Consider the following 26,872-nt stretch of genomic DNA (forward strand, 5'->3'; position numbering starts at 1 on the left):
TAAGAGGCAATTGAAGAGTTATTTATTATTTATAATATTGTAGTAGAAATTATAGTTTTATCATTAGTATTTATGGCGCTGTGGGGCAGCCCCATTGCACAAAGGAAAACCTGTCGGAAACCTGAAGAAACGGGCTACAAAAAGAGGAAAGCTGCGAGAGCAAAACCAATAAAAACTAGAATGTAAAAAGAAAAACGTGACAGAAAATGGTAAAAAACTATGCTCTGGTTTCTCGATAAAAAATACGGGAGAGAAAAAGAAGGAAACCACGAAAAAACGAGGAAACCAGACAGAAAGAGATGAAGAACGAAAGATAAAAAACAAAAAAGAGAGAAAATTAAAAAATGAGAGAATAAAAGAAGATTAAAAACAGGTTAGAAGGAGGAAAAGAGAAAGATGAATTTCTGGAGCAGGTGAATGGTACAACGAGAATAGAAAAGTGAAAAAACGGGACAGAAAAGAAAATAACACGGAGAAAAAAAAAGGAAAACAAAGGCAAAAGGGATCATACTTCAAAAAAACAGACGGTGGCAGAAAAGGAGGAAAAGCAGGACATGCTGTATTTCGAACGAATCTTTATTTCATTCGACTTGTTTCGAACAAGATGTTTTGCCCATTTGATTTTGTTGGCGGAAATTTCGTTCAAAAATAGCAATCCGTTCGAAATATAGAATAACGGTGAATCAGACGAAAAAAAGAAAAGGCGAACGAATGAAAAACGGGATAGAGAAGGAGTTAGAAAGTCCCCTTTAAGACGAAAAAAGTCAAAAGGGATAGAAAATTACAAAGCACGAGACAGGAAAAGAAACGGGCCAGAAAATGGGGAAAAACAGAACAGAGATAATTCAGGACTCAGGAAAAAGGAGAAAACGGTACAGCAAATTCAGAGAAAAGGAACAGAGAAAGGGGAAACAGTGGACAGAAAAAAGGAAAAATGATTATTTGTTTTGAGGGGAAACGAGACAAGAAAGGAAATGCGGAACAGAAAACAAGAGAAGTCAAAAGGGAAAAGAAAAACGAGAAAGAAAATCAATAGAGAAAAACGAGAAACAAATGGAAAAATGGAGCTGAAGATGAAAAAAACAAGAAAAACGGACTAAACAAAATGGCAAAACCTCTTACCACCACCGATTACTTTCTACCATCCCCTTCGTCGATTGTAAAAACTTTCGTTAAAAAAATTAATTAGACAAAAATTTAAGATCAAGACAAAACACGAGGTTGGTGTAGTCAATTTAATGTCAGTATGGTTTTGAAATTTGGTCTTGCTTACATCCATACTGAACCAACTCGGAAGATTTTCGAAAAAAATATCATAATTACACAACACATTTGTTTTATACTCAGTAATGTTTCGAAATAAGCAAGCACGTCAGTCTATTGAGAAGAACTATAAAAAAATGGAGGTCCTGGTAAAATTCAACGTAGTTAAGAGTACCATTAAACATTTAGTTGGGACTTGGGATGGCACTAAGGCAGTGCTTGATTGAAAATTGTTGGATTATCGAGTCGTCAGATTAACGCAGAGATACTGAACGTAAGTCATACCAATGGTCACTTTGCTTGACTGATCTGTTTTAATATTATAGAAACCCTATCGCAGGGGTGTTCGAATGTTTTCAATAAAAAACGGCGCTTCGCTGTAAAGATTTAATATGTTCTTACTCAAATAGCATAACGTATAAAAATTAAGCAGATTCAAACAGAAATCGTTGCTGTTCTTTTCTCGTGTTTCGTATGTATTCCGCTATCATTTTTTTAGGATTTCTTTTAAACTGTTTAGAATTCAATACTTGATTCATTTTGTTGAACTGTTTGACGATATTTGCTCGCTTTTTGTGTAAACGAGCAGGTCGTTTCTTTTTCGATATATTTTGATCGTATTCTGGAACTCCGGTTTTTACCACGTTGGCGGACTTCAGTTTTATTAACGAGTCTAGAGATGGCAAGGCATCTAGAAGCGGACGCAAATCGCCAGTAACAACCGTCTTCTCCCGTTTTCTTTTTTCTTTATCCTCTTTAAAAGCTGTCTGGGTAAGTTTAATCTTGGTTAAAAGCTCCTCCTTACGAAATTTTTTCTTATCCTTTTTATTTAATCGACTGATGGCAACTTTTCGCAGTTTTTTAGATTTTTCCGGTGTAGTATCTACGATATCATCATATTTCTGTGGCCGTTTCGTTTTTGACTCGGTTTGATCAGAAGTTTTCGATGCGGATGGAATTTTAAAGCTATCTGGTTCTGGTCCATTCAGCTGCACCGGTGTAGATCGATATATCGGAAAAGGTCCAGGTACAACTTTAGGCTCGACATCCTTTTTCTTCTGGAGTATAGATTTAACCTGAACCAATTTTTTGTTGAATTTTCCCATCGCGTTACGTTATTCTATAGCTAGTATTTTAATTGCTTCACTACACTAATAACATAACACAAGTTCAAAATAGAAATTTATGAAACACGTTGTGAATTATGCTTACGAATTTACGATGCATGTGTACAAAACAGAAAACACAAAAGCACTCGACAAAAACAAAACAAAAATCCACCAGTCGACTAAAGCACATCAAACCAAGGTAACTTATTTACGTATGCTTGTCATTTGTATTGTACTAAAAAAATTTGAACAGCATCAGGGAAGCAAAGGAATGCGCCATTAACGAGAGGAGCAGCGGGTACAACTAGTACAACATCGAACAATGAAAATCGATGTTTTGCTTTTTCTTTTTTTTCTCGCTATGTTACTGCTAGAGTGACTATATACAGAGTGGCGCCAAGTCATCGCAAATGTATGCAATGCGGTTTTTCCAAGGTTTTTCTTTCTCTTTCCTGCATACGCGTTGGATAGGTCGTCTGCTCGATTGGAATGACACTGACAGATAATTATCATTCCAATTTTGACATTGTCGCCACTCTGTATATAGTCACTCTAGTTACTGCCATTGAAATTTGATACTTTTGGAAGCGTTGACAGTTTTGGAAGCGCGCGCGATGTTATCCTCGTTATCCTCTGTCAAATACATAGTGAGGGATAGCACAGCGCATCCCCTCGCAGGGAAGTAGAGTGGCGACATGTCATCCCAAATGTATGCAGTGCGGTTTTTCCAGGCGTATGAAACTGAAGGGTAAAGAAGTAGCTAACATCTTTTTACGCTTCCTACACGTCCGACACAAAAAGAAAAAAAGCAAAAAAGTAGCTTTGTTCGGGAGCTTACCAATACTGATTCATCCGAGGCTGAAGTTAGAGCGGGCTACTCACAAATACATTTTGTCCGAGGCAAAGTTTGTTGTGGGCTAGATGAGATGTTGGTTACACGAAAAATGTATGGGAATGACATTTGTGACAGCGGGGTGGGTTTTTCCAAGGTTTTTTTTTCTCTTTCCTGCATACGCGTTGGATAGGTCGTCTGCTCGATTGGAATGACACTGACAGATAATTATCATTCCAATTTTGACATTATCGCCACGCGTAATAGTCACTCTAATGTTGGCTACTGTTAAAGTGTCAAACACATTGCTTAGGGATAGGGTTGCCAGTCCCTTGTTGGAAACCCCTTGACTGACAGCACTCTTGTACTAAAAAATGCACACTAAATTTGGACTATGCGTAAATTGAATCGTCGTATATAGCGAATTCATAAATTAACCTGATGGGTTCGTGCTAACTCGAACCCGAAATTTACAAACGATACGCGCAGTTTGACAGATCGACCCGTAAACCGTAATGCTAGACAGTTTTAACCTGCGCTTCAAACTGAATGCTGTCAGTTTAACCGAAATGCAATCTCGGTTAATTCAAGAGCAACATTTCAAATAGGCCGAAGTCAAAACTGACAGTTTCGAGAAAATCGATGATGAAACTTGCGCATCATTTTTTAACTCCTCATTTGATATAAATAGTTATGTTTAGAATTGAATGACGCATTTTGATGCAAAAACATAACAGTTTAATGTGTAATGCAACAACTAGCAGGAAACACATTGATTTACTTTGTAATTTGCAAAAATATGCGTTGGGCCGTTTTCGGAAATCTTTCGGCAATACGACTTTTTCATAAGGCTGATTTGATTATCCATTGTAGTTGAGGCCTTTGACATGAGGCTTTTATTTACTGTCAGTGGTGATATGATTTTGGTGTTGGGCCGATTTTCAGTCAGCGTTTTGCATTTGGCCCTTGTTTATCGAGTTGCTTTAAAGCACAGTGGCTATAAAAGGTTAAAAATTCTTGACCAGGACAGAGGACAGGACGCCGGCCAGCTTCATTATTTGTACTAGAGAAGTTGCGGTTTAATTTCATCATCAAATCTGCCACCTCCGTTGAGCAGGTTTTTGTGAAGCGAAACCTGTTACCCGTGAAATGCAGAAAAATTTGCCGATTTACGTTAAAGGTGCGTTTAGACCGGACAATTTCTTGTCAACATGTGGAATGCAACATGCGGAATGCGACATGTTGCTAGTTGTTGCTAAGCGTTGCTTCTGTCGCCATCTAAATACTTGTGATATGTTGCTATAGTTGCATGGAAACATCAGGTAACAGTTTGGAAAAAGTTGCGTGCCACATGTTGCCAATCTAAATGTACCTTTAGGGTTTAAAACTTGCTGTCTCCAAAACCATTAAAGGCCAACTTGAAAGGTCAATTCTTGATAAGATTTATTTATCAGGATCAAGTTGGAATCGTTTCGCGTTCCAGTAACACCGTAAAAACATGTATGGTGGTTGCAAGCCATGTATTTTTACCCTATTTTTCGCGGAGGACTCAAATGTTGGTCTCGTTGCCATCGAAACACTGGATTTTACAACTTTTAGTAAATATAATTTTCATGTTCTTCAAGAAAAAATGTTTATTTTGGCATTCTTATTGAGAAATTGACAATTTTCTAAATCATTGTTCTTTCATCAACGCCAATCAAAAGCTTTCGACACATATTTTTCATCGCCGTCATTCGATGGGATTTTCCAGAGCCTCAATATGCTGCAAAAGCGAATCATCTATCCGTACATTTTTAATCAGTTCACCGGGTCTATCAGGAACTTAAAATCCGACCCGGTCAGCGTATTATCATACAATAACAATTTCCTTTCCAGTTAGTTTACGACTATTAGCAGCAATCTTCTAGCTCAAATTAAGATTCCACGTCATGAACGACATCCACCGATGTTTGATGTGTCCTCTTTATAATCATCTCGAAAATTTTCTGGATCTTTAATTTCTAGCAAAGGTGACAGTGTGTGGATATTTTTCTGTATACGTGAAAACTATTTTGCAGAATAAGCCTTCAGTTACCGCTTCCGTTTCATACTCAGCGACAGTCGCTATGGTAGTTTAAAGCAATGCAGCGGTTCATTCATTTGCATTTCTAACTCACCGCGTGCAAGTGCATACCGCCTTGGCAGTTCAGCGATAGTAAATGTTGGTCGCGCAACTAATGAACTTACTCCGGTCGGTCCCTCCACAGGTGATACATATATCAAGCGAAATAGCTTTTTTTTGTGTGAGCCGGAAAGGCCGGAAAGTAGCGTAAATGTTTGTTGCCGTGCAGGCTTAAGTACCAAAACGTGTCGTCTTTGTGAATGGCCGTGTTATTTATGCAGGTGAAAAGTATTTAAACAACGTATTGTTTTTATTGCCCGTTCGAATATGGGTCTTTCTCGCAATTGTACGGAAGGGATCATCTTCGTGGCAGCAACTGCAGAACTGGCTGTTTCTAAAATATTTAATTTGCATTGTAACATTTAATTACTATTGGAAACACAAACGTTTGTGTATTTAATACTTACGAAACGTACTAAACCGGAGATGGCCAGTGATTACTTGCCACTTGCCACTTGCGATGCGTAGAAATCTCACAACAAAAATAGGGCCGAAAGCAAAACAAAACACAAACTGCGTATAGGCTTTTTCATACAGAAGGGCCGAAGCACAAAATGAAAACTTTGTTGCCAGTTTTCACATAAGGCTTTTTCAAATTTGCTTTTTAAGACCTATATAGTTTTTAAATCACTATGATGTTTTGTATTTACTATAGATACTTAAAAAAGCTTTAAATATAACCAAAAAACCAGTTTTTTTATATTTTGCACTTGGGTCCTATTGAAATGTTGCTCTTGAATTTATGAACGCTTTGACAGCACTTCGATTAAAACTGAGTGCTAATCGACCTGAGCCAGGTTAATTTATGAATTCGCTAATAGATTCGCAAATAAGCATGAATAACCAATCCATTTTGATTATTGTATCGTAAAAGCCTTATCCGTAAGTTCCTCGAAGCCTTCGAATCGTAAACTTATTGATACTCTTTTACATAATTACAGTCCGCACTCGCACCTAACTCGTGCTTTTAATAATCGTTTCAAAATTTGTATTTCTTAAATTTACTGCAATACTATTAGGTAGGGTAACCAACCTATTTTGGACCCCATCAGCAGCTGTGCATAATTTGGACACTTGCATTTGATTTTGCTGTAAGTGTCCAAATTATGTACAGCTGCTGAGGGGGTCCAAAATACGTTGGATACCCTACTATTCACACATTTTAATTAATAAAAAAAAAGCCATATATATTATTTCTATATTTAATGCAAATGTAGGTTTGTAGTTACCAGAACACGCACAGTTTGATCGAATGATCCGCAAACAGCCAGACCTTGTCTATCAGGACTCCAATCAAAAGCATGCACCGGCTGTGTTGATAAAGTTGTCGCATTCAACATTTCCAGGTTGCCAACAACACCATGCTGTTCTCCGCTGCTAAGCGTTTTGACTCGCGCCTCAGGATAGTGACTGAAATTTTGTTGTACATTAGTTTTCAGAAAAACATATTCTAACGAAACTTACTAAAGCCACAGTCGAACATTTCCTGATCCTCCACAGCTTGCAAAAATATCACGGTTCTGGGGTAAATGTTTGACCGCCCATACGGTTGACTTTGCTCCGTTAATAACCCCGTTAGTACCTAAAGCTTGACCTGCGTTTTTCTCCGACAACTTGGCGAATCCCTTTTCCGAGTGCTGAGTTCGCATGTCGAAAACATGCAATCCACCTTCCAAGGTACTCACAACAAGCTTATTCATTTTGATGTCCCTTCGGTCGAACTCAACTCCACACACACCATTTTTTACATTGGTTGTCCATCGCTCCTTCATTACACGTAAGTCAATAAGTTTGATATCACCATTATCGTATCCCGCAACTACAGAACGCTCTAAAGAATTATAAGAATCTCCAAATCCTACTGCCCAGCAATCTCTTATTTCGGCCGGACTGTTGCCTATAGCACTAATATGTGCGACTGGATCGTTCTTTTGCCTTGGATCCCAAATCTTTACCGATCCATCCCTGCCACCCGTTGCAATTTCTGGAGCACCACAATTGACCGTCGTCCCTCCAATAGCATCTATTGCATTAATAATTCCAGCATGGGCTTCGGCTTCGTATATTGCATTACCCAATCTTTCCACGTCATAGATTGCCAGTTTGCCTACAAAATCACCCGTGGCCAACTGTGTCTCTCGTAGTTGCGAAGCACCAAACGAGCAACATTTGAAAGACTGGGGTTTCTCCGTTTCATATAGTTTATCCAATCCTTCCGCGCATAGCTGATACACCTGTATAATACCGGTTCCTTTCGGTTTCGAACCAATCACCACGAACTTTGCCGAACTAGGAATCCACTTTACATCGAATACGGAGTAATCTAACGACTTTTCGATATGCGCTATCATATGAACCGAATCCATTCTTGCTATCGGGTAAATATATTCCAATGTAACATAGCAAAACTACACCACAGAAGCAAACATCTGAAAGTTGTTCGCGATGGCTTTTTTCGGCCGGGAATTATTCTGTAAAAAACTACTGTTGCTAAGCAACATAAACAAACCCACGTGGCTAAATTATCACTGACTGAGTGCTGAGTTTCGGGCGGATCTCTCATTCGCTCATTCTCTCCATTTTTTTTATAAATAAGATCGATATTCTGACAGCAGCATTTTACACGAGCGCCAGATGTGCAAAATTTTGGTAATTGCATGGATTTGAAATCGTCTGATGTTTTTCTCTGTTTTAAATTCTAGTTTTTCGGCAAAAATTAAAAATATTTTAATATCCTAGCAGAGCCTACACACATTTTATTATCCGTCTGCATAAGATTTTTGTTTTGTTAAGTCATCCCGCAGCGGGGTGCTATCCGTGTTGTCCCGGGTAATCTTCAACTCGAAGTGGCGAAGTGGTATATTTATTCCCAACACTCTTGGCATCATTGCTCGCGATTCTATAGAAAACGCGTAATATTCGTATTCATATTACTCATTTTACTGCGTACTGCCCTGCCATGCCATTACTGTAGGATCGGACCCGCAGAATTCAACCGCATGCGCTTATTGTTACACGAAAGTTTTACATTTGTTCCATCTTACAGGCAGAAAAATGGATCTAAATATAAGAGTCTTTAATTTTCTCGAGGAAAAAGGTACGTATCAAAATATTCATAGGTGTTAATATCGGATTAACTTTTGATAAATGAATTAGCGATAGAAAATGGGTAGGTAGTATGTATCAAAAAACTTCTTTACAAAAAAAAGTATGAAAATGATAAAAATCAATAGGTACCGTGCAAGCACCATATTCAAAACAGTGCCTAATTCTGAACAGCTGCAAATTTATCTTAAATATTGACAAAACACTAGCTATTTAAACCATTTTAGTAATATAAAATCATCAGATGTAGTGATTAATTTGTTTAAATAGCTAGAATTTTGTCAATATTTACGAAAAATTAGCAACTGTTCAGAATTAGGCACTGTTTCGAATATGGTGCTTGCACAGTATACCTGTATAAAACGACCAGATTATTTTTGTATGAATGCAGGGCATTGATGAAAAAATAAAAAAGAATAGACCATTAGTTCTGTAGTGCATAACGTATTTTAAAAGGCAAATTAAAATTACCTACATGTATATTTTAGATGAAAGTAAGCACTTGATAAATAATTCTTGAAAATTCTTCACAATTGACGGAACCCCTAGCATTTCTGTGAGCCTTTCAACATTCAATTGGCAGCAGATCATGCATGCGAATAAAGTTTAGATAGGAATTAAGAATCAAGAACCGCAAACATGTTTTAGAATTTTTCAAAATTGTAGTTATATTATCCCTTTCTAATATCGAACTTTCAGATTACCCAGAGCTCGCTGCTTTTTATCATGACGCTTTATTTTGCGACTGGGAAGAGTCTCTCAGTACCTACGAATTTCATAAAATAGAGCCTATTGACTGGGAGGTAGTTTTTATCGATCGGCAGGAGATTCTTGTAACGGGTATAGCAGCTTTGTGCGCCTTCACTCAGGACAATTTTGTTGGACCGAGCCTTCCTGCTGAATACTCGGCCAAACTCATGCCAGGTGTAAAAGCAGCTGACCTGTTGAAATCAGATGGAGAAGAGTTAAATGAAAACGTTAGCTCGCCAGAGCTGTTGTACATTTGTAAGAAAGCGTTTGATGTACTTACCATTGAGTCAGAAGAGCTCGGAAGCCCGGCGAGTTTTGAGGAACGACTATGGTATCTTCGATATTTAATGATACATCAGCGCTGTTTAGACGATCTCTCACACGAACTGTATTCAAAATTCGATCGGAACACGGAACTGCTGGTGTCCACTTTTAGTACCATAGACCATTATGGTTTATTGGTACAGAGCCACATCGAAATAGCTCAAGGCTACATTTTCTTCAAACGAATCACTAAGTCAGAGCAATGGATGAAGTCGTTGAAGGATATTTCTGGTATCGAACTAACCGTTGAGGGAGCACTTGGAGTAAGAACACAACATCAGCAAAATCCATTACCGCAGCTAACGTTACGAGTCAATATTCTTAACTCACGACAGCTGAAACCAGCTGCTGAAACGCATGGTGAAATAATTCTTCCAAGTATGTTAAACCTTGATGATGATTTGCGCTTGGAGAAAACGCAATTTATTGCAGAGGAAGAAAATAAAGATGTGCAGCTGCCCAGTTTGGTACAGGAAATCATATTCACAAATCTGTATGTTCGCTTGATATTTATTTAATTTTCGATTTTAAGTAAATATTTTAATTGCAGACTCTATTTAAAACACTCCCAGCCTAGGGATAAGTTAGCCGACGAAGAGCTACAGCCGTACCTTACGACTTTGCTGTACCAAAAACATGGCCCTTTGGCGACTAGAATTGCAGCTTTATTGTTCAACATTCAGCTGGAAGCGAATCACAAAAGAACAGTCGAACGTTCGTTTAAACAATGTGAAGATCTGATTCGCCAGCTAGATGGTGGTTCGAATCCTCTGCAACACAGATTAGCCTACGCATTTGCCTCTGGATTAACGCCTCGATGGCAAATAAAGGCCACTCTTGGACGTCTAAGGGTTAGCTTAGGAATGACGAAAACTGCTTTGGATCTTTTCCTTGAGTTGCATCTTTGGGAAGAAGTAATTGCATGTTATACCACGTTGGATTTACGACACAAAGCAGCAGAGATTATCCAACAGGAAATAAGCAAAAAACCAACAGTATTGTTGTATTGTTTGCTGGGAGATGCAACCGATGACGTAGGCTGTTACGGGAATGCATGGGAGCTATCAAAAGAAACCAGTGCCAGAGCACAGCGTCATTGGGGCAATTATTACTTTGCCAAAAACCAATTTGCTGAGGCGATTCCGCATTTTCAAAAATCAATCCAAATCAATTGTCTTCAGGAGACTACTCTCCTTAGACTTGGGTTCGCCGCTTTGCAGCTTGAACAATGGGACGTAGCAGCCGAAGCTTACAGGTTCTATACATCCTTAGAATCGCATGGATTTGAAGCATGGAACAATCTAGCTAAAGCCTACGTTAAACTAGGACAAAAAACACGAGCCCATAAAATATTGCAAGAAGCTCTAAAGTGTAATTTTGATAACTGGAAAGTGTGGGAAAATTTTCTTCTTGTAAGTATAGATACCAAAAACTACGAAGATGCTATAAATGCATATGAGCGTCTCATGGAGTTGAAGGACAAATTTGAAGATCACGAAATTTTGGAGATTTTGACTAAAGTTGTCTTTGAAGGAGCGCTGGACGCTAGTGACAATTCGTCGCAGCGATTAACAAAGAAGATGCTTCAGCTTCTTGGGCATGCATGTGCTAGAAATGTAAGTAATGGCTATTTGTATGAGTTGTCGGCTCAACTAGAGGGAGAAGATATGCTTAAAAAAGCCAATAAGCTGCAAAACGCTTATCGCGCATATACACAAAGTAATAATCAGTGGTCAAAGGCGCCCGATAGTAGCGAAAAAATATTAAAAATATGCATTGAGCTATGCAAAAACAGCTTGCAAGCATTTTTCAACGCGAAACATGACCTGGAAATGTGTCAAGCGGTAAAATCTCAACTGTCCTCGGCAAGATTAACCGGTCAAGGATGTCTCCGAGCGGCCAGTAATGAAAACTGGGAACAAAATGCTGACCTGGTTAATCAACTCAAATATGTCATAGAAGCACTCAATGCAGAGTTAACAGATAGTGCAAATCAGTAATATGAAGCGTACAAATTTAAATTCAATTAAGTATAATATAAAGTGAACACATAAAATATAAAAAATATATATATATGTCTATTGTTACAGTACATGGTTTCAATCTTAAATATTTGTTTATTTTTATACAAAATATCAACACTTCCGTACGGTACACACTTCCGGTTTACCTCTAGCCTGGTGAATAGTCACTGATTACCTGTTATTCTACCTTTCTAAGAAACGCGTCTGCTCTGCACTGAATTATCTCAGTTTGAAATAGGTATTCCGCCTTAGTAGCAATAGTGGCAGTAGCTGAGTGGAAAAGAGATAAGGACTGTAATGGGTACAGGACCAAGTCCCTTCTGGCTCGCGCTAAAAAACGAGCAGGCGAACGGCAGGCAGCATCATCAACGAGAACAGCAAATCACGAGACATAGAAAACATGCCAGAAGCACAGCACATATTAGCCACCGCTCGGTCTAGACATGGTATGGTAATCGGCAAGGCAAGTTCTTTGGCGATTTTAAAGGAACACAAACATACATTAAGTAAGTAAGTAAGACTGCATATTCCATAGATCGGATCATTCAATTTCAAATAATATTACACATTGCGTTTTTAATACAGTCAACTGTCACAGATTAGATATTTTATATAAATATTACATTATATAAACCATCAACTATTTTATCACGTTGCAGCAAACCAAATACCCTGTTCTCTATTATTTCATTTTCTATCTCCAACTATCCTATGTGTAATGTATCTGAAACTAGTGGGACAGGAGAGCCTGAGCCGATTGAATATCATTCCCGCGGAATCTTTTCTCCAGCATTCCATACCCCAGAATGATCCATTCCCCAGAAGAACCCACTCCCCAGAAAATTATATCCCACAATGCACCATTCTCCAGAAAGTCATTTTCCCGAAAGCACCATTTCCAAGAAAGCCACTTTTTAGAAAATTATAGATTATTCGGTCGAACGTTACTAGGCCGAATATCAGTAGTTCTAATAACACTCGCTTGACTGTAATTGCTGTAACTCTAGCGGTTAGAATGATCTTTAGCTCTCCAGTTGTAAATCGTTACGAAGACTAAGGGTTTGTAACTAGAGATTAGTAACCCTAGTTAAACGAATGAAACTAAGAAGAGGTGTTCTTACCTAAAACACAAAAACAATTTAAAATAAAATAGTTTTTATCGACGGAAGATCAGTTGCTATAATTGAGTATAAGCAGAACAAAAGAAACAGATTAACATGAGACGAGATCGTGTTGAAGCTACTGTACTGTACATAATTAGAATGTGCACAAATATGCAGAGAGTCCAAGTATGAGTGTACAATGTTGTTCGTAGCTTGACTGAGGAAGAGGATAATCCCAGGAAGTCTCCGAACAGCAGAACAAATCCGCAGCGTTGCACTAACTCGATTCGGCTAACTCCATTTTGATGTCAAGGACTTCGAACTGTAGCGCCATAACCTAGATTGGAGCAAACTAGTGCACAAGCAGCAATTGAAGTTCTTGCTGATGCGCATAATGAACCCAAGGTTTCTACAGGCCTTGTCGAAGATGTTTGAAAATGAGCTTGGAATTAAGCAGTATACCGAGATCCTTAACCCTTTAAGCACAGGCCCACACAATTGGTGACAGATCGGGGTGCGGGACGGCGAAGGCAATTTAAGGCAGACTGAAAGCGAAGCCTACGAGTATAGCGTTAAAAATAAATGCATTGAAGATCAAATACATGAAAGAAATTGACACAACGGGAACCAATATGCACCTTCGACGGACGGTAACCGATAACGGCGGCGCTCTAGTTCGTCGTAAAAGGGTTCGTGTATTTGGGATCGCTGGTGATTGCGGACATCAACACTAGTAAGGAGATCCTGCGACGCATTCGAATGGGAAATCGAGTCTACTATGCCTTCGCAAAACTTTTTTTTATCAAGAAGCTTATGGCGTCGTACGGAACCGACGATTTACAAAACCTCTATTAGTAGCGCTTTTTGGATTTAAAGCTGTAGCGCTGCACACGGGGGACATACGCGCCCTTGTCGTGTTCGAGCGGTTCGAGGTACTACGGACGGTATTTGGTGGAGTACCAACTAAAAGCGGAAAAAGATGGAGGCATATGAATCACCAACTCCAGGTACTGCTTGGAGCTACACGCACTGCTTTCCATCGTACATATGGCAAATCGGTAGGCTACGGTACAACTCCACTGGTACCAGGAACAAAGGAGCCCAACGTGCGAGTTGGCTTCACTAGGTCGGAAGCGAATTGTGACTTCTGAGACGCCTGGGAAATTGGTGACCTGTGGCCCTAGATCAAAACAACTCCAGCTGGCGCTTTTCTGAGCATTTGAACACTCAGAATAGTAAAAAATTAATCAATGCGGGACACTTTCCGGGACGCTTGGTAATCCGGTCAGTCTCGCAAAATCCGGGACGTCTGGTCAGCCTACTTTAAGGGTTAACGCATTTTTCACAACGTAACGGCAAATAGCTAGTTAACTTTCTAGAAAATGTGATGATTTCGAACTTGTTGAGGTTTAGCACCATGAGGTTGGCCAAACCTCGTGTTTTTTGTTTTGACCTTGAAACGCGGTCAAGCATATTTATTAATATTTTTTTGAAACGGTGGTTCTACAATTGAAGAAGGGACTCTTTCCCCTCCATTCAAATATTTTTCATTATTTTCCCCTACCGTCCCTTTATTAATTGTAGAACCACCGTTTCAAAAAATATTAATACCATGCGGTTGTCGTCTTGTCGACAAGCTATTTCGCAAAGGTCGATAATTCCTCTTGAAAGACAGCGAATACAGCTTAAGCTCGTCTGCAAACAAAAGTCACGGACCGTTAACCAGAAAGTTTACGTCATTACAGTAGATGAGGAAGATCGAGATGACTGCCTTGTGAGATTTCTGAATGAGCAGTGAAGAGATGGCCGCGATAATTACCAACCGGATAGGAAGCGAAACCAATGCAGTTAACGGGCCTTTTTCGATGGTTTAATTTATTGAAAGTTTCGGAAAGATTAGTGTAAAAATATCTGTTGAGAGCTAGCACTGGTAGTCGCGAAGCGCTTAGGCATAAAGCCATGTTGATTAATGATTACCAGTAATGTAAAATGTACTGTTCGAAAAACGCAAATACTGGTCCAAATATCAAGTCAATACTGGTCAAGATCAAGCAGTTTCGATATCGAATTTAGAGGAGAGACCCTTCGTTTTTCCTAGTTCCTTTTTTACGCACAGGAAACATGTAATGGCGAATTGCATGCTGAAGAAAAGACACCTGAGTTGACGGATATGCTGAAAGGAAGGGTCATTAGGCTTAGGCTGAAAGGAAGGGTCAAGGGTCATACAGCGGCTAGAGCGTGAATGCAGTTTTTCAAAAAAATATTGAAAAAGATTCAACTTCACGGCGATCGTTATAACCGGCATTTCATCGACTGGGAGGTTATTCAACGAATGGCTAAGGAAAGGAGCACACTCACTAGTTATGGATATTTTTGCAATTGTCAAACTTTTATCAGTAAATACATTTCGTCGACAACAGAGTGCAAATGTGCTCTAAGTTGCTCGCCGTTTAATCGACAGTATTGCTTATTCTTAAGCGATTGACAGGTTATTGTCCCTATCCAACTACCGATGGGTTATTAATCTACGTAAGATAAACGGTCAATAAGTCAATCATAAGTAGACGATAAGATTTAATAGATTTAAATGTCATTTTATGCACATATGGAATGAATGGTATTCGATAGCTCCGATAACAATGACATGACCTAGTTTTTAAACCATTTTATGGTCTTACACTTATGTTGAACACAGAAGTGCAACGCATAAATGATTATTAATTTCGCCAAAATACTAGAAGCAATTGTTTGGCCTATATATCGCCATATGTTAAAAGTTCAGCTCTTTTTAAATGATTTTCAATGTTTACCGGGTTGTTTAACTAGAAGTTTACGTTCTACATGTGTGAAACCTAAGGAAATATTTTTTTTTTAATTAGTAGCAAACAAAACAGTTGAAAATTAACAGTTTTATTATTTATGAAATAAATACTACACGATTATTTCATTAGTACTGAAAAGTCCGGCCAGCAAAAATTAACGTTAAGTCCTTCATTTCAATTGATATATTGCTGAGAGGATGGAGTCTATAAGTGTCCAGAAGACGTGTGAAACCGGCAAACATTATATAATTTGGCTATAAATCAAAATAGTGGAAACGTATGAGGCATCCAATTCAATTTTTCCACTTTCATTCTTCGCTACCCTATTTGTTATTCGCCTCACACTAATTGTATATCGTTAAAAAACTTTTTTCAAGGGTTGGCCTGAATGATGATTAACCAACATATTGTCAGAAAAAATCGTTTTTTACTTTGAGACCATTTTTAAGATCGCAACTCTCGGGTGGTGGAATACTGGATTTAAGATCTGGATTAAGAGTCGCATGCTAACAAGGGCCCAAATTCTGATGATGCTCGGGTCTTACAACAGCAGTTGTAGCCTATTGTCGTCCCGGCTCTTACCAGCTTACAAGACATCACTGAACACTTAGTAAACGAACGACCTTTTGCGTGATTGAAGTCGAATCATTCGACGAAACCCTAGGCGTTGAAAATAAAACAAAATACAACGGACATTGGATTGGAAATTTGGAGCCTGTTACTGTTGGTTTCTGAATTTTCTAAGGCAAGGTACATTCCTTGCCTTGCAATCGCTGTCCAAGAGGTGATACCAAGATCACCACCCTAGCCCTACTAGCACGGTTGTTACACAGTTGTTGTGGTAACCAAAATATGACTAATTTCAGTTGTAATCCGGTTGCTTCAACTAAATGAACCTATTTAGTGTGCTGCTTGGGCAAGCACCCGAATGTTCCTGTCGGTCAGGAAAAAGCTTTCACATCTATAATTGGATGGTTCAGTGCCCAAAAACAATCTTTTGTAAGCAACACAGAATAGAATACAATAGGGTTCTGTAGCTGCAAAGTTGTTTTGACAAGGGAGTGCCAATGAGTGTCAACTGATATTGGATACGCAGGATGGTCTTGGAGCAGATCTTGAAAATCAAAATGAGCCTAGATAGCTGGCCGACTGTTTGCATCAATTGATCGCCAACATTTGGGATACGTAACGACTACTGGAGAATGGGAAAGAGTGAATTTATGGCACGCTTCCCACCTCTGTCAATTTACTCCTAACCCTACCTCTACGTGGTGCCGGCTGGGGTACGCAACCTTGGTTGTCGTTTGCAGACAGGAAAGAGGGAACAGCGGTTCCCTCTACGTTTAAGATGGCCACACAGACATGAATCGGAAAGTGGCGTGTACTGACACTAGCCCAGGAGGGTAAGCTGGCACAGCTTACAACACAAGACATCGTTCAAGTAAGTGTTGCTCTATTCTGGCGCACGAGGTGAAAAGGCTGCACGAGAGAAAAAGGAGTCGAGTTCCTACAGAGCTCAGGAGCACATACATTCCTGATGAAGTGGGAACTGGTAAATGAAAGAATAACATGCCAACAGAGGCTGGACCTGCGAAGGGTGACATTCAAATCCGCTTGGGCGAGTCCGAAAAGCGCGGACCTTGAACGTCTCGTGAGACGCCATGGCCTAAAAGAGATAAGCCAAAACAGGGAGCTGTATGTAGAGTTTTGTGGTTTTCCGCGACGTCCGAACATAAAACCAAATTGCCCAAATCTACAGCAGCTGAAAGTAGAAAAGGAGCCTTCTTGATGTACGCAACAAACGAAACGCGGCTATTGCATCCGACTATCACCTTCTTGTTATCGCTGAGATACGCTGTCGATTAGAGAATCTTAAGGTCTTTAAAAGGGTCTTTGTCGAACAACACAAACTGTCGAAGAACAATGGACCAGCATTAAAAACACCTCCATCACAACCAGAGACAAAGTCCTTGGGCGGAAGAAGTCGATCTCGGATGACTCTTGGACAACGATTGACGAGCGGAGAGAAGCGCTAGCCGGCATTGAGTGAGCGCCTGGACTAACTTCCAACCGATGGAGAACTTGCCGCCTTAGTGGTACTCGGATGAATGCTGATGAATGTTTAGATGCCGCTGAAGAACTGAGGTGATCACTTACGGACTGATTGTATCGAACAGCTTAAATGATGGACTGAACATTTTGAACATCTCTTTCGAGTTTCAAATGTCAGAGACCAACAAAACCAGCTGCGCATGACACCAATAGTTCGTCGCATTGATCGCATCAAAACATCTGATAGCATTCAGGCGTATAGGAGTTCCAGATAAGCTAATCCATCTCATCGAGGCTTAGAACGTGACGTTCTCGTTCAAGTTGTTGCACAATGGCGGCTTGTCCGACGATAAAGGTTACTGCTGCTGTATCTCATCGTTAAAAATGAGATACTAGTTGCAGCTATTGACAGTATATCAAATCGAGGATTGTCTTGGAATCCCCTAACGATGGAGCGGCTAAATGACCCTGACCGAACCGACGACACTGCCTTGCTCGCACAACACCGAATCAATATGCAGAGTAAGTTATATGATCTCCCCCCGTGTGATTAAAAAACGTTACTATTACTATTACTATTACTCTGAGCATCGAACGGAAGGAGAAATGCGGTCAGAATGGATGTTCTATTTATGATAAGGATCACAAGCGTGTCGTACAAGTGTTTAAGCGGAATCCCTTCGGTCATGGATGTGGGTAAAACGTTTAATCTATCCAAGTATTTTGTTCAGATAGCCAAGGACCGCGAGGAACTGCATACATACAAAGTGCAGAAGGCTCCAAATCGTGATGAACTTTACGATTCACTACTGTTCTTCACCGCCCAGCACAAGTTTGATGTTCCGGAGTTTGCCAAGAAATAAATGATTCGGCAAGCGATCTGCTCATGTGGCAAACGGAGTGCGCCGTTCGTGACTACCGGGACTGTAAACGGGCAGATTTACCTCAAGGAGTGTCTCCAAAGGCGTCTGCTTCTTCTGTTGAAGCAACACGAGGGCCCTACGATCTTCTGGCCGGATCTAGCCAACCGGGTCACTTTCGTATCCAAGGACATGAACCACCCGAACGCACCGTAATTAAGGCCCATTGAAAAATACTGGGTTATTATGAAACAGGCACTACGGAAACATCTCAAGGCGGTCAAATCTCAGGAAGACATGAACAATAAGTGAGTTTTCGTACAGAAGAAGCTGCAGTCACATGTTGTACAGAACCTTATGAGTAGATTTAAACGTAGGGTGCGAGCATACGGTTATGGTAGCTGAATGAAATAAATAGGCCAAAAGCTTACTAATGGGTTATATTTTATTTTCTGAAAGTTTGAAAAGGATCGGTCAACTAGGTAATTTTCTACAGCGATTTTTCCGTGATGCAATTTGATGTGGGATATCCTTTAGCTACAGAGATCAGGAAGCCCAGGGGTGCTATCGTATACCTATAGGTCTGCGAGATATTTGGCGTTTAAATTTAAACACTACGATCATGAAATAAAAATTATGCCGATTTTTTTTTATATAACCCCAATGAATATTATTAAGTTGTAAAAGTTTGTGCTATTCATGACATGACAACAGTTATAGTTCAGGCTAAGTTTGTTTAATTTGTGTCATGTTTGTCACATAAAACTTCGCAGTTTATGGCAACCCTTATTGATGATTGACACGATCATAATAATTTGAAACATTCTTCTTGCAATTATAAAACTGCTTGCAGTTCAAAGAAAAAAAAAACGATTGAGCATTGTAGTAATCTTCCATTTACTTTATCTCGCTAACGGAGACTGTCGCAAAGAAGATTTGTCTTGCCGGGTGCATATGGATTAACCAGGAACAACAAGAGTGCAAATACTTGATTGAGTTATCAGCCGTGAGGGACAAAAACAAGTTTGTCCTATGATTTGCAGGAACTCTGTTATAGTAATGGTTCTGACTGTAAACTCCGATGAAAATCGGTTACCAACCGACCGCAGTTTTTATTTGTTCAAATTGAAACATATAAACAATTGTTACACCAAAGTCACATTTTCCCATGCTTTCCCATGCCCATGAAATTCGTTTGGGACATGGATTTCTGAAAAAAAAAACATCTATTAACTTTTTATTATACTTTAGGAGTAATTCATCATCCATCTATTTCTGTATTTTTAGAAGTTTTCGGTATACTCAGTGGTGATTGAAACTATAAATCATTTTAGTTCATTTGTTAGTGTGAGAAGTTAAAAAACTTTTTGAAACGTAAATTATATATTCGCTAAACTATAACGTTTGGTCTTTTGCACAATTTTCTGAAGAAAAGCTTTATCCAACAAACATTTTGTTCGAACACTAGTTTATTCAATTGTTATTTAGCTAATATTGTAGAAACAAGCACTTGTTAATTTTGTTTTAACTTGATTATGGTCACTTTAACAGCTTTGGGTTACGTATTCTGCGGGGTTAGGATTTGAACCCTAGTAGACAGCGACTAAAAATTTCTTCGGCTTTTTTATTTCGATCACATAGAGCCTAAAAACTCTACTTCTGAAAATTTACGGTTTCGCCCGATCCTCTCCTATTGTTTTATTATGTATGAAAATATCTCATATAATTATGTGTTTTGACAATTTGTCCACTTCTCGATGCTACTGCTTGGAATAAGGATTACATTCAAAACTTATACATGCAACACATAATGACACAAACATTTCCAGATATGTGTAGTCCAAAAAGTAAGAACGGTTTTTAACGCCGAAAAGAGAACTGCGTCCTGCGACTCGTGTCCTCATCTGTTATGTTGGGTGTTTGTGCTACTCTCTCTTCTTGCTCACGAGACCCGTGTATGATGGCAAATATAACAAGAGCATTTCATGTAATCTATTTACGCTTATTTTTATTAATATTCGCATTTGTTTTTTCTGCTATTTATAGTCACAAAGAAAATGTAGGCTGCTGAAATGTTCATAGCTAACAAAAATTTTTAAAAATCATCACATATATTTTCAAAATTTGTAAGAGAACTTTGCAAAACACATGCGCAAAGTGTACAAGTGAATCAACAAAAACATGTGGAAATGTGAGAGCTCATTTTGTGGTGTAGTTCATCTTCTAGAGTAAAAGAGAGCGCCCGGCTGTACGAAGCGCCCAGTTTCAATCGGTCTTCGGAAGAGTTCAGACTTATCCTTGTGGAGCTGTTAGGACGATTCGTTAGTTCGCTTGGACGCTATTCTCATTTTCACAAGTAATCTGAGCAAAGTATTGTCAGAGCACTGGTGGCTATCAAACTGCAAGGCAAGGCAAGGCAGAAATTTTCACACCATTCTATCGTGTCTTTTCTGTGGACCAAGTTTCACGTGGAAAAAGGGAAAAGTTATATTTGGAATAGAAGAGATCTCCGCCAAGTTAACGCGGTGTAGTATCGTGAGGAACGTAGTGAACTGAGTAAATCGATTAAAGGTTAAATTGCGAAGTGAAGTTAAACTATATACGGTGAAACTTTCTCGTAAAGTTTTTTTTTCAATATCTTGTTAAATCTGTTGTTCGAGAACCATCCACGGTCCCGCAAAGTTGTGCAAATAAGGAAAAAAAGTGCGAACTTTCTCGCGTGGTAGTTGTACGTTTTATCCTCGTTTTTTTATCACGTCAAATTTTCTTTTAATTTCATTAACATTTAACAACAATTCTCAGTGACTGTTAAAGTGCTGTTTAGTTTCGAGTTAATTACAAGTTATACGTTAACTATAAGTTATTGGAAAGGTATAAATCCAAACAGGCAAGAATTCGTTCATTTAATTATTTATTAGAAAATAACATCTACACTTATAATAATATTGCAATCGATTATATTGACTTTTTGTGACGTAAATGGATAGAATAGAATGAGCTGAGATGCTGTAGGGCAAATAAGCGTGAGCAGTCAAAGAGAGTAGAAAGATGAAATCTCTTGGAACTTCAGTCCCTTCTGATGGTTACATAAGTTGGGCGACATTCTTTCATACTCTCGTCCTGCTAATCGGAGGAACGGAAAGGTCAAATGAGTACAACAACTGCGAAGTTTGAGATAGCTTCTGTGTCTGGATAATAAAACATTTATCAAATATCCAACTGACATGTCCTTTTTAACATGAACTGTGTTATCTCACATTAGAATTTCGGTTGTCAAAGCAGTATGAAAATTGAACTAAAGTTTAACAGTAGTAGAACGGAAAGATAAACCACCTTCAGCGCACCTTGTTCTATTGACTAAACAATCGTATTTTTCGACAATTATTCGTCCTTAAAAATCAAATATTAAATTACTATATAAAATAATACTACTGGAAAGCTTTTGTTGTAATTTAAACGCAAATCTCTAAAGAACGGTAGAAAAATATGTCCTCGCTGCAACATTTTTCTTTCACATAAAAATGAACCAACGTTTATATGTATGTATCACGTGAATCCCAGCTTATTTCCATTCTTTATCCTTCCCCGTTGGGTGGTTTAGTCGGTATAGGAAAACATTATTTTCGTTATGCTCATACTTTGTTGAGGTCCCAATCCAAATCCAGCTGGTCATGTACAGTTTTAATTTAAGTTGTGGACAACCCATTCATGTGGAAAGAATGAGAAAAAATATGCACATAGCAAAACTGTACTATATATTATGCTGTCGCAGATGTTCGTCATGTTAATCGGTTTGCAAACGTTAACGATGCGATGGTTTCGTGCTACTAATGGACTTATGTAGGAAATCGATCGATAGACACATTGTCGGTGAATGCGGAGTGACTGTGTGAGTGTGCTAAAATCACGCGGGTGGAAAACAACGCAAGGTCAAGCAGGGTGCAGAAAGGATGGGGACCCTTGCCGCTTGCTGTCTGCGGAAACGGCGGGTGGTACTGTTTTGTTTTTTCATGCCATGAATGAATTATGCCTCGAAAGGATTCAACAAACGATTCGTGTCCGTTAGGTTGTGATCCTGTTGGTGACCGAAATATGTTATTCCCGTTGGCATAGTTACAAATGTCGCCTTAAACGCGTGCAAAACACGAAAGCAGCTGTAAAAGCTTTACTTTAACCCCATTACGAGTATCAAATTTATTCTGGTTATCCTTGAATGGTGTTGCAATATAATATATCTGTTTACTTTGGTCCATCATAGTTTGTAAGTTTCAAACTTGTATGTTCGGACGTTAGACAAAATATTAATATTTTGCGAACAAACATTTTCTGCATCTATAAGATAAATTAAACTGCTTATTTTTTCCTTTTATTGGGATCATGAAGTTTTTTGCTTTCATCGGGAAGCGCATTTAAATGCATTGTCTTTAAAAACAGATTTTTCTGCTACAAGGTTTGCAATATGATTATGTTAGCAAAATAAACTCGTTGTTTCTGGTATTTCTAGGTTATGATCACTACAATAACTACGTACAAAATCTTATGTGATTTTGATTCAATAATAAATTGTAGCAAATGTTTGTTTGCACTTGCAGCATCTGCTTTCAATATGTTTATATCTCTTGATTTCAATTTATTTCTATTTTATATTTCGGGTTTCTAATAGAAATTTCTCTTTATTTTTATTATTTTTTATGTTTCAAATTTGAATTTATTTTATTATTTAGTTCGTTTTTAAGCGTACCTAATCTATACCTATAAAGAAGGATTTCTGTCTGTCTGTCTGTCCGTATGTTCCTTATAGAATCGAAAACTACTGAACCAATCGGCATGAAAATATGCATGTAGAGGTTTTTTGGGGCCAGGAAAGGTTTTAGTGATGGTTAGAAACCCCTCCCCCCACTAAGAGGGGGGGCTCCCATACAAATGAAACACAAATTTCTGCATAACTCGACAACTAATCAAGCAAATAGAACAAAATTTGGCATGTTGGTGTTTTCGGTGACAAAAATTTATTCTATGGTAAATTGAGACCCCTCCCCTCTTTATAAGGGGAATTATAACTCCTCTCTTCTTTAAAAGGGGGGGCTTCCATACAAATTTCTTCATAACTCAAGAACTAATCAAGCAAATGGAACCAAATTTGGCATGTGAAGGTTTTCGAGGGCAAGAATATTTTCTATAGTAAATTAGGACTCCTCCCCACTTTAAGAGGGGGGGCTCATGTACCAAAGAAACACAATTTTCCTCAAAACTCGAGAAGTAATTAAGCAAATGGAACCAAATTTGGCATGTAGGTGTTTTTGGAGACAAAAATTTTTTCTATGATGAATTGAGACCTCTCCCCATTTTAGGAGGGGGGGATCCTATATACATGAAATACAAATTTCCTCATAACTGAAGAACTAATCAAGCAAATAGAACCAAATTTGGCATGTGAAAGTTTTCGAGGGCAAGAATATTTTCTATGGTAAATAAGGACCCCTCCCAACTTTAAGAGGGGGGGCTCCTATACAAACGAAATACAAATTTCCTCATAACTCGAGAACTAATCAAGCAAATGGAACAAAATTTGGCACGTGGGTGTTTTTGGAGACAAATTTTTTTTCTATGATGAATTGGGACCCCTCCCCACTTTAGGAAGGGGAGCTCCTATACAAATGAAATGCAAATTTCCTCATAACTCGAGAATTAAGCAAGCAAATGGAACCGAATTTGGCATGTGAAAGTTTTCTAGGGCATGAATATTTTCTATGGTGAATTAGAACCCCTCCCCACTTTAAGAGGGGGGGCTCCTATACAAACGAAATACAAATTTCCTCATAACTCGAGAACTAATCAAGCAAATGGAACCAAATTTGACACGTGGGTGTTTTTGGAGACAAAAATTTTTCTATGATGAATTGGGACCCCTCCTCACTTTAAGAGGGGGGGCTCCTATACAAATGAAATACAAATTTCCTCATAACTCGAGAGCTAATCAAGCAAATGAAACCAAATTTGGCATGTGAAAGTTTTCGAGGGCAAGAATATTTTCTATGGCGAATTAGAACCCCTCCCAACTTTAAGAGGGGGGGCTCCTAGACAAACGAAATACAAATTTCTTCATAACTCGAGAACTAATCAAGCAAATGGAACCAAATTTGGCACGTGGGTGTTTTTGGAGACAAAAATTTTTTCTATGATGAATTGGGATACCTACCCACTTTAGGAGGGGGGGCTCCTATATAAATGAAATTCAAATTTCCTCATAACTCGAGAACTAATCAAGCAAATAGAACCAAATTTGGCATGTGGAGGTTTCTGGAGGCAAAAATATTTTCTATGGTGAATTAGGACCCCTCTCAACTTTAAGAGGGGGTGCTTCTACACAAATGAAATACAAATTTCCTCATAATTCGAGAACTAATCAAGCAAATGGAACCATATTTGGCATGTGGGTGTTTTTGGAGGCAACCATATTTTCTATGATGAATTAGGACCCCTTACCGTTTTAAGAGGGGGGGCTCTCATACAAACGAAATACAAATTTCCTCATAACTCTAGAACTAATCAAGCAAATGGAACCAAATTTATCATGTGGGTGTTTTTGTAGGCAAGAATATTTTCTATGGTATATTTTCTATGGATTTCCCCACTTTAAGAGGGGGGGGGGGGCTCCTATACAAATGAAAAACAAATTTCCTCATAACTCGAGAACTAATCAAGCAAATGGAACCAAATTTGACATGTAAGTGGTTTTGAACGTTAGATTTTTTTCTATGGTGAATTGAGACCCCTCTCATCATTAGAAAGCGAGTTATGGCCCATCTCCCCTTTAAGAGGGTGGGTTTCCATACAAATGAAATGCAAATTTCCTCTTATCTCGAGAACTAATCAATCAAATGGAACCAAATTTGGCATGTGGGAGTTTTATATGGCAGAAATTTTTTCTATGGTGAATTACGACCCCTTCCCCTTTTAAGAGGGGAGCTCCCATACAAATGAAATTCAAATTTCCTTATAACTTGAGAACTAATCAAGCAAATGGAACCAAATTTGGCATGTGGGTGATTTTGGAGTCTTGAATTTATTTTACGATAGTTAGAGACCTCTCACCCCTGTGGTAGGGGGATATGGACTCTCATACAAATAAAACAGAAATGTTTGCGAAACTCAAAAACTAATCGAACTCGAGAAATTCGAGACTCTTCAATAAAATATTAGTCAATACAAGACCACAAAAACTATCTATAGTAACACTAGATCATTCAGGACGAGACGGTCGCGAGTGTTGCCGGTGACCCGCCGTCGGAAGCGCCGCCCACTGGGGGGCTTGCAAAACTCGAGAGTGTGACAAAGATCATCCGAGATTCATGATTTATGTACAACACAGGTTAATTTGTGGCAATACGAAGTTTGTCGGGTCAGCTAGTTTTCTATAAAAAATAATTTAATGGAGTATCGATTGTAACAGAATAGATCAAAATAATGGTCGCAGAGCAGTGGTCCGAAAAAAAAACAAAGAGATTTGTTTATTTGACCAAAACATGCGTTTTAAGCATTTTTAATCGAAACACAATGAAACGCAACTAGAGAAAAAGAAAAAATAGAAAACTTTTAATTTTTTTAGCCATCCTTTTTTCTCCAGCTATGTTTAGTTTACAAAGCTCATAAGTTATAAAAGTCTTTGCCAAGCTTCTACCAACAAAACAAAAAAAAAGTTTGTTCCGATACGTTGTGTAGTTACTGAGAAAAAGGTACATAAAGTTTGAAAATCGTGGTTTTACAGAAGCGGCGTTTTATTCCGTTGAGGTTGTTCCACGGCACACTGGAATGCTTATGTGTTTGATCGTTTTTCGGCCACTTACCGTGGTCGGATCATTACAAAATTAGTATTAAAATAAGCGAAAAAGACTGCAGAATAAAAATCTGAAATGAAAAATTTATGACTTTTCCAAAAAATTTAGTCGTCTATGTCCCCTTAATTTTTATCGTGTTTTTGGCATTTTCAGTCTTTTACGGAATTTAGAACTGGCTCTTTCAATTCACTCCGGCGTTTCGACTATTTATTTTAGTCTTTTTCAAGGACATATCTGTCATCTGCAAAAGATTTATATTTGTAGTCTGATCTGTACAATCTAAACAAAAGTCATTTATAACTAAAACCAACATGACAATATTGTAGCTAACCTTGAAAAAGACTAAAATAAATCGTTGAAACGTCGGAGTGAATTGAAAAAACCAGTTCTAAATTCCGTAAAAGACTGAAAAGGCCAAAAAACATGGTAAAAATTACAAAACTAACAGTCGACAGAGTCTAAAGTTATTATTTTCCTTGCAAAAGCCTACGAAAAGAAAGATATTTTTTTGCCGATTTTCGGAAATTCTATTGTTCGAATTTCCATTTCTGTTTCGTGTCAGAAGCGTTAATTCCGCTTGAACACTCATTTTTCGATTTTTTCAGGCTGTAGAGCCCACAGGAAAT

General features: G+C 38.5%; 4 protein-coding genes and 1 long non-coding RNA gene across 6 annotated transcripts in view; 2 read left to right on the plus strand and 3 right to left on the minus strand.

The window, feature by feature from the left end:
• Positions 1–1,644: 1,644 nt before the first annotated feature.
• LOC128737637 (ribosome biogenesis protein SLX9 homolog) lies at positions 1,645–2,482 on the minus strand. The gene has a single exon (XM_053832313.1). The coding sequence runs from the start codon at positions 2,367–2,369 to the stop codon at positions 1,689–1,691; it is 681 nt and encodes a 226-aa protein (XP_053688288.1). The 5' UTR covers positions 2,370–2,482; the 3' UTR covers positions 1,645–1,688.
• A 2,338-nt stretch (positions 2,483–4,820) lies between these two features.
• Positions 4,821–6,201, minus strand: LOC128735042 (uncharacterized). Its single transcript, XR_008412005.1, has 2 exons — positions 5,776–6,201; positions 4,821–5,702 (listed from the first exon to the last, which is right to left on the minus strand). It is a non-coding gene; the product is annotated as an uncharacterized LOC128735042 (long non-coding RNA).
• A 369-nt stretch (positions 6,202–6,570) lies between these two features.
• LOC128737247 (dynein axonemal assembly factor 10) lies at positions 6,571–7,857 on the minus strand. Its single transcript, XM_053831851.1, has 2 exons — positions 6,833–7,857; positions 6,571–6,778 (listed from the first exon to the last, which is right to left on the minus strand). Exons 1-2 carry the CDS (start codon positions 7,732–7,734, stop codon positions 6,571–6,573), a joined length of 1,110 nt encoding a protein of 369 aa, XP_053687826.1. The 5' UTR covers positions 7,735–7,857.
• A 483-nt stretch (positions 7,858–8,340) lies between these two features.
• On the plus strand, positions 8,341–11,589 carry LOC128734938 (tetratricopeptide repeat protein 27). The gene is made up of 3 exons (XM_053829353.1): positions 8,341–8,465; positions 9,173–10,040; positions 10,098–11,589. The coding sequence occupies exons 1-3, from the start codon at positions 8,423–8,425 to the stop codon at positions 11,545–11,547; spliced, it is 2,361 nt and encodes a 786-aa protein (XP_053685328.1). The 5' UTR covers positions 8,341–8,422; the 3' UTR covers positions 11,548–11,589.
• A 9,098-nt stretch (positions 11,590–20,687) lies between these two features.
• Positions 20,688–26,872, plus strand: part of LOC128738370 (uncharacterized) — a 49,082-nt gene continuing 42,897 nt past the window's right edge. The window contains exon 1 of one of the 2 annotated variants that reach the window (XM_053833425.1): positions 20,688–21,279. The gene's annotated coding sequence lies outside the window, so the exon portion shown is untranslated. The remainder of the gene's footprint in view (positions 21,280–26,872) is intronic. The other variant, XM_053833428.1, reaches the window with a different exon arrangement.

The sequence above is a fragment of the Sabethes cyaneus genome, chromosome 2 (assembly GCF_943734655.1).
Source record: "Sabethes cyaneus chromosome 2, idSabCyanKW18_F2, whole genome shotgun sequence".
In the NCBI taxonomy this organism is placed as follows: Eukaryota; Metazoa; Arthropoda; class Insecta; order Diptera; family Culicidae; genus Sabethes; species Sabethes cyaneus.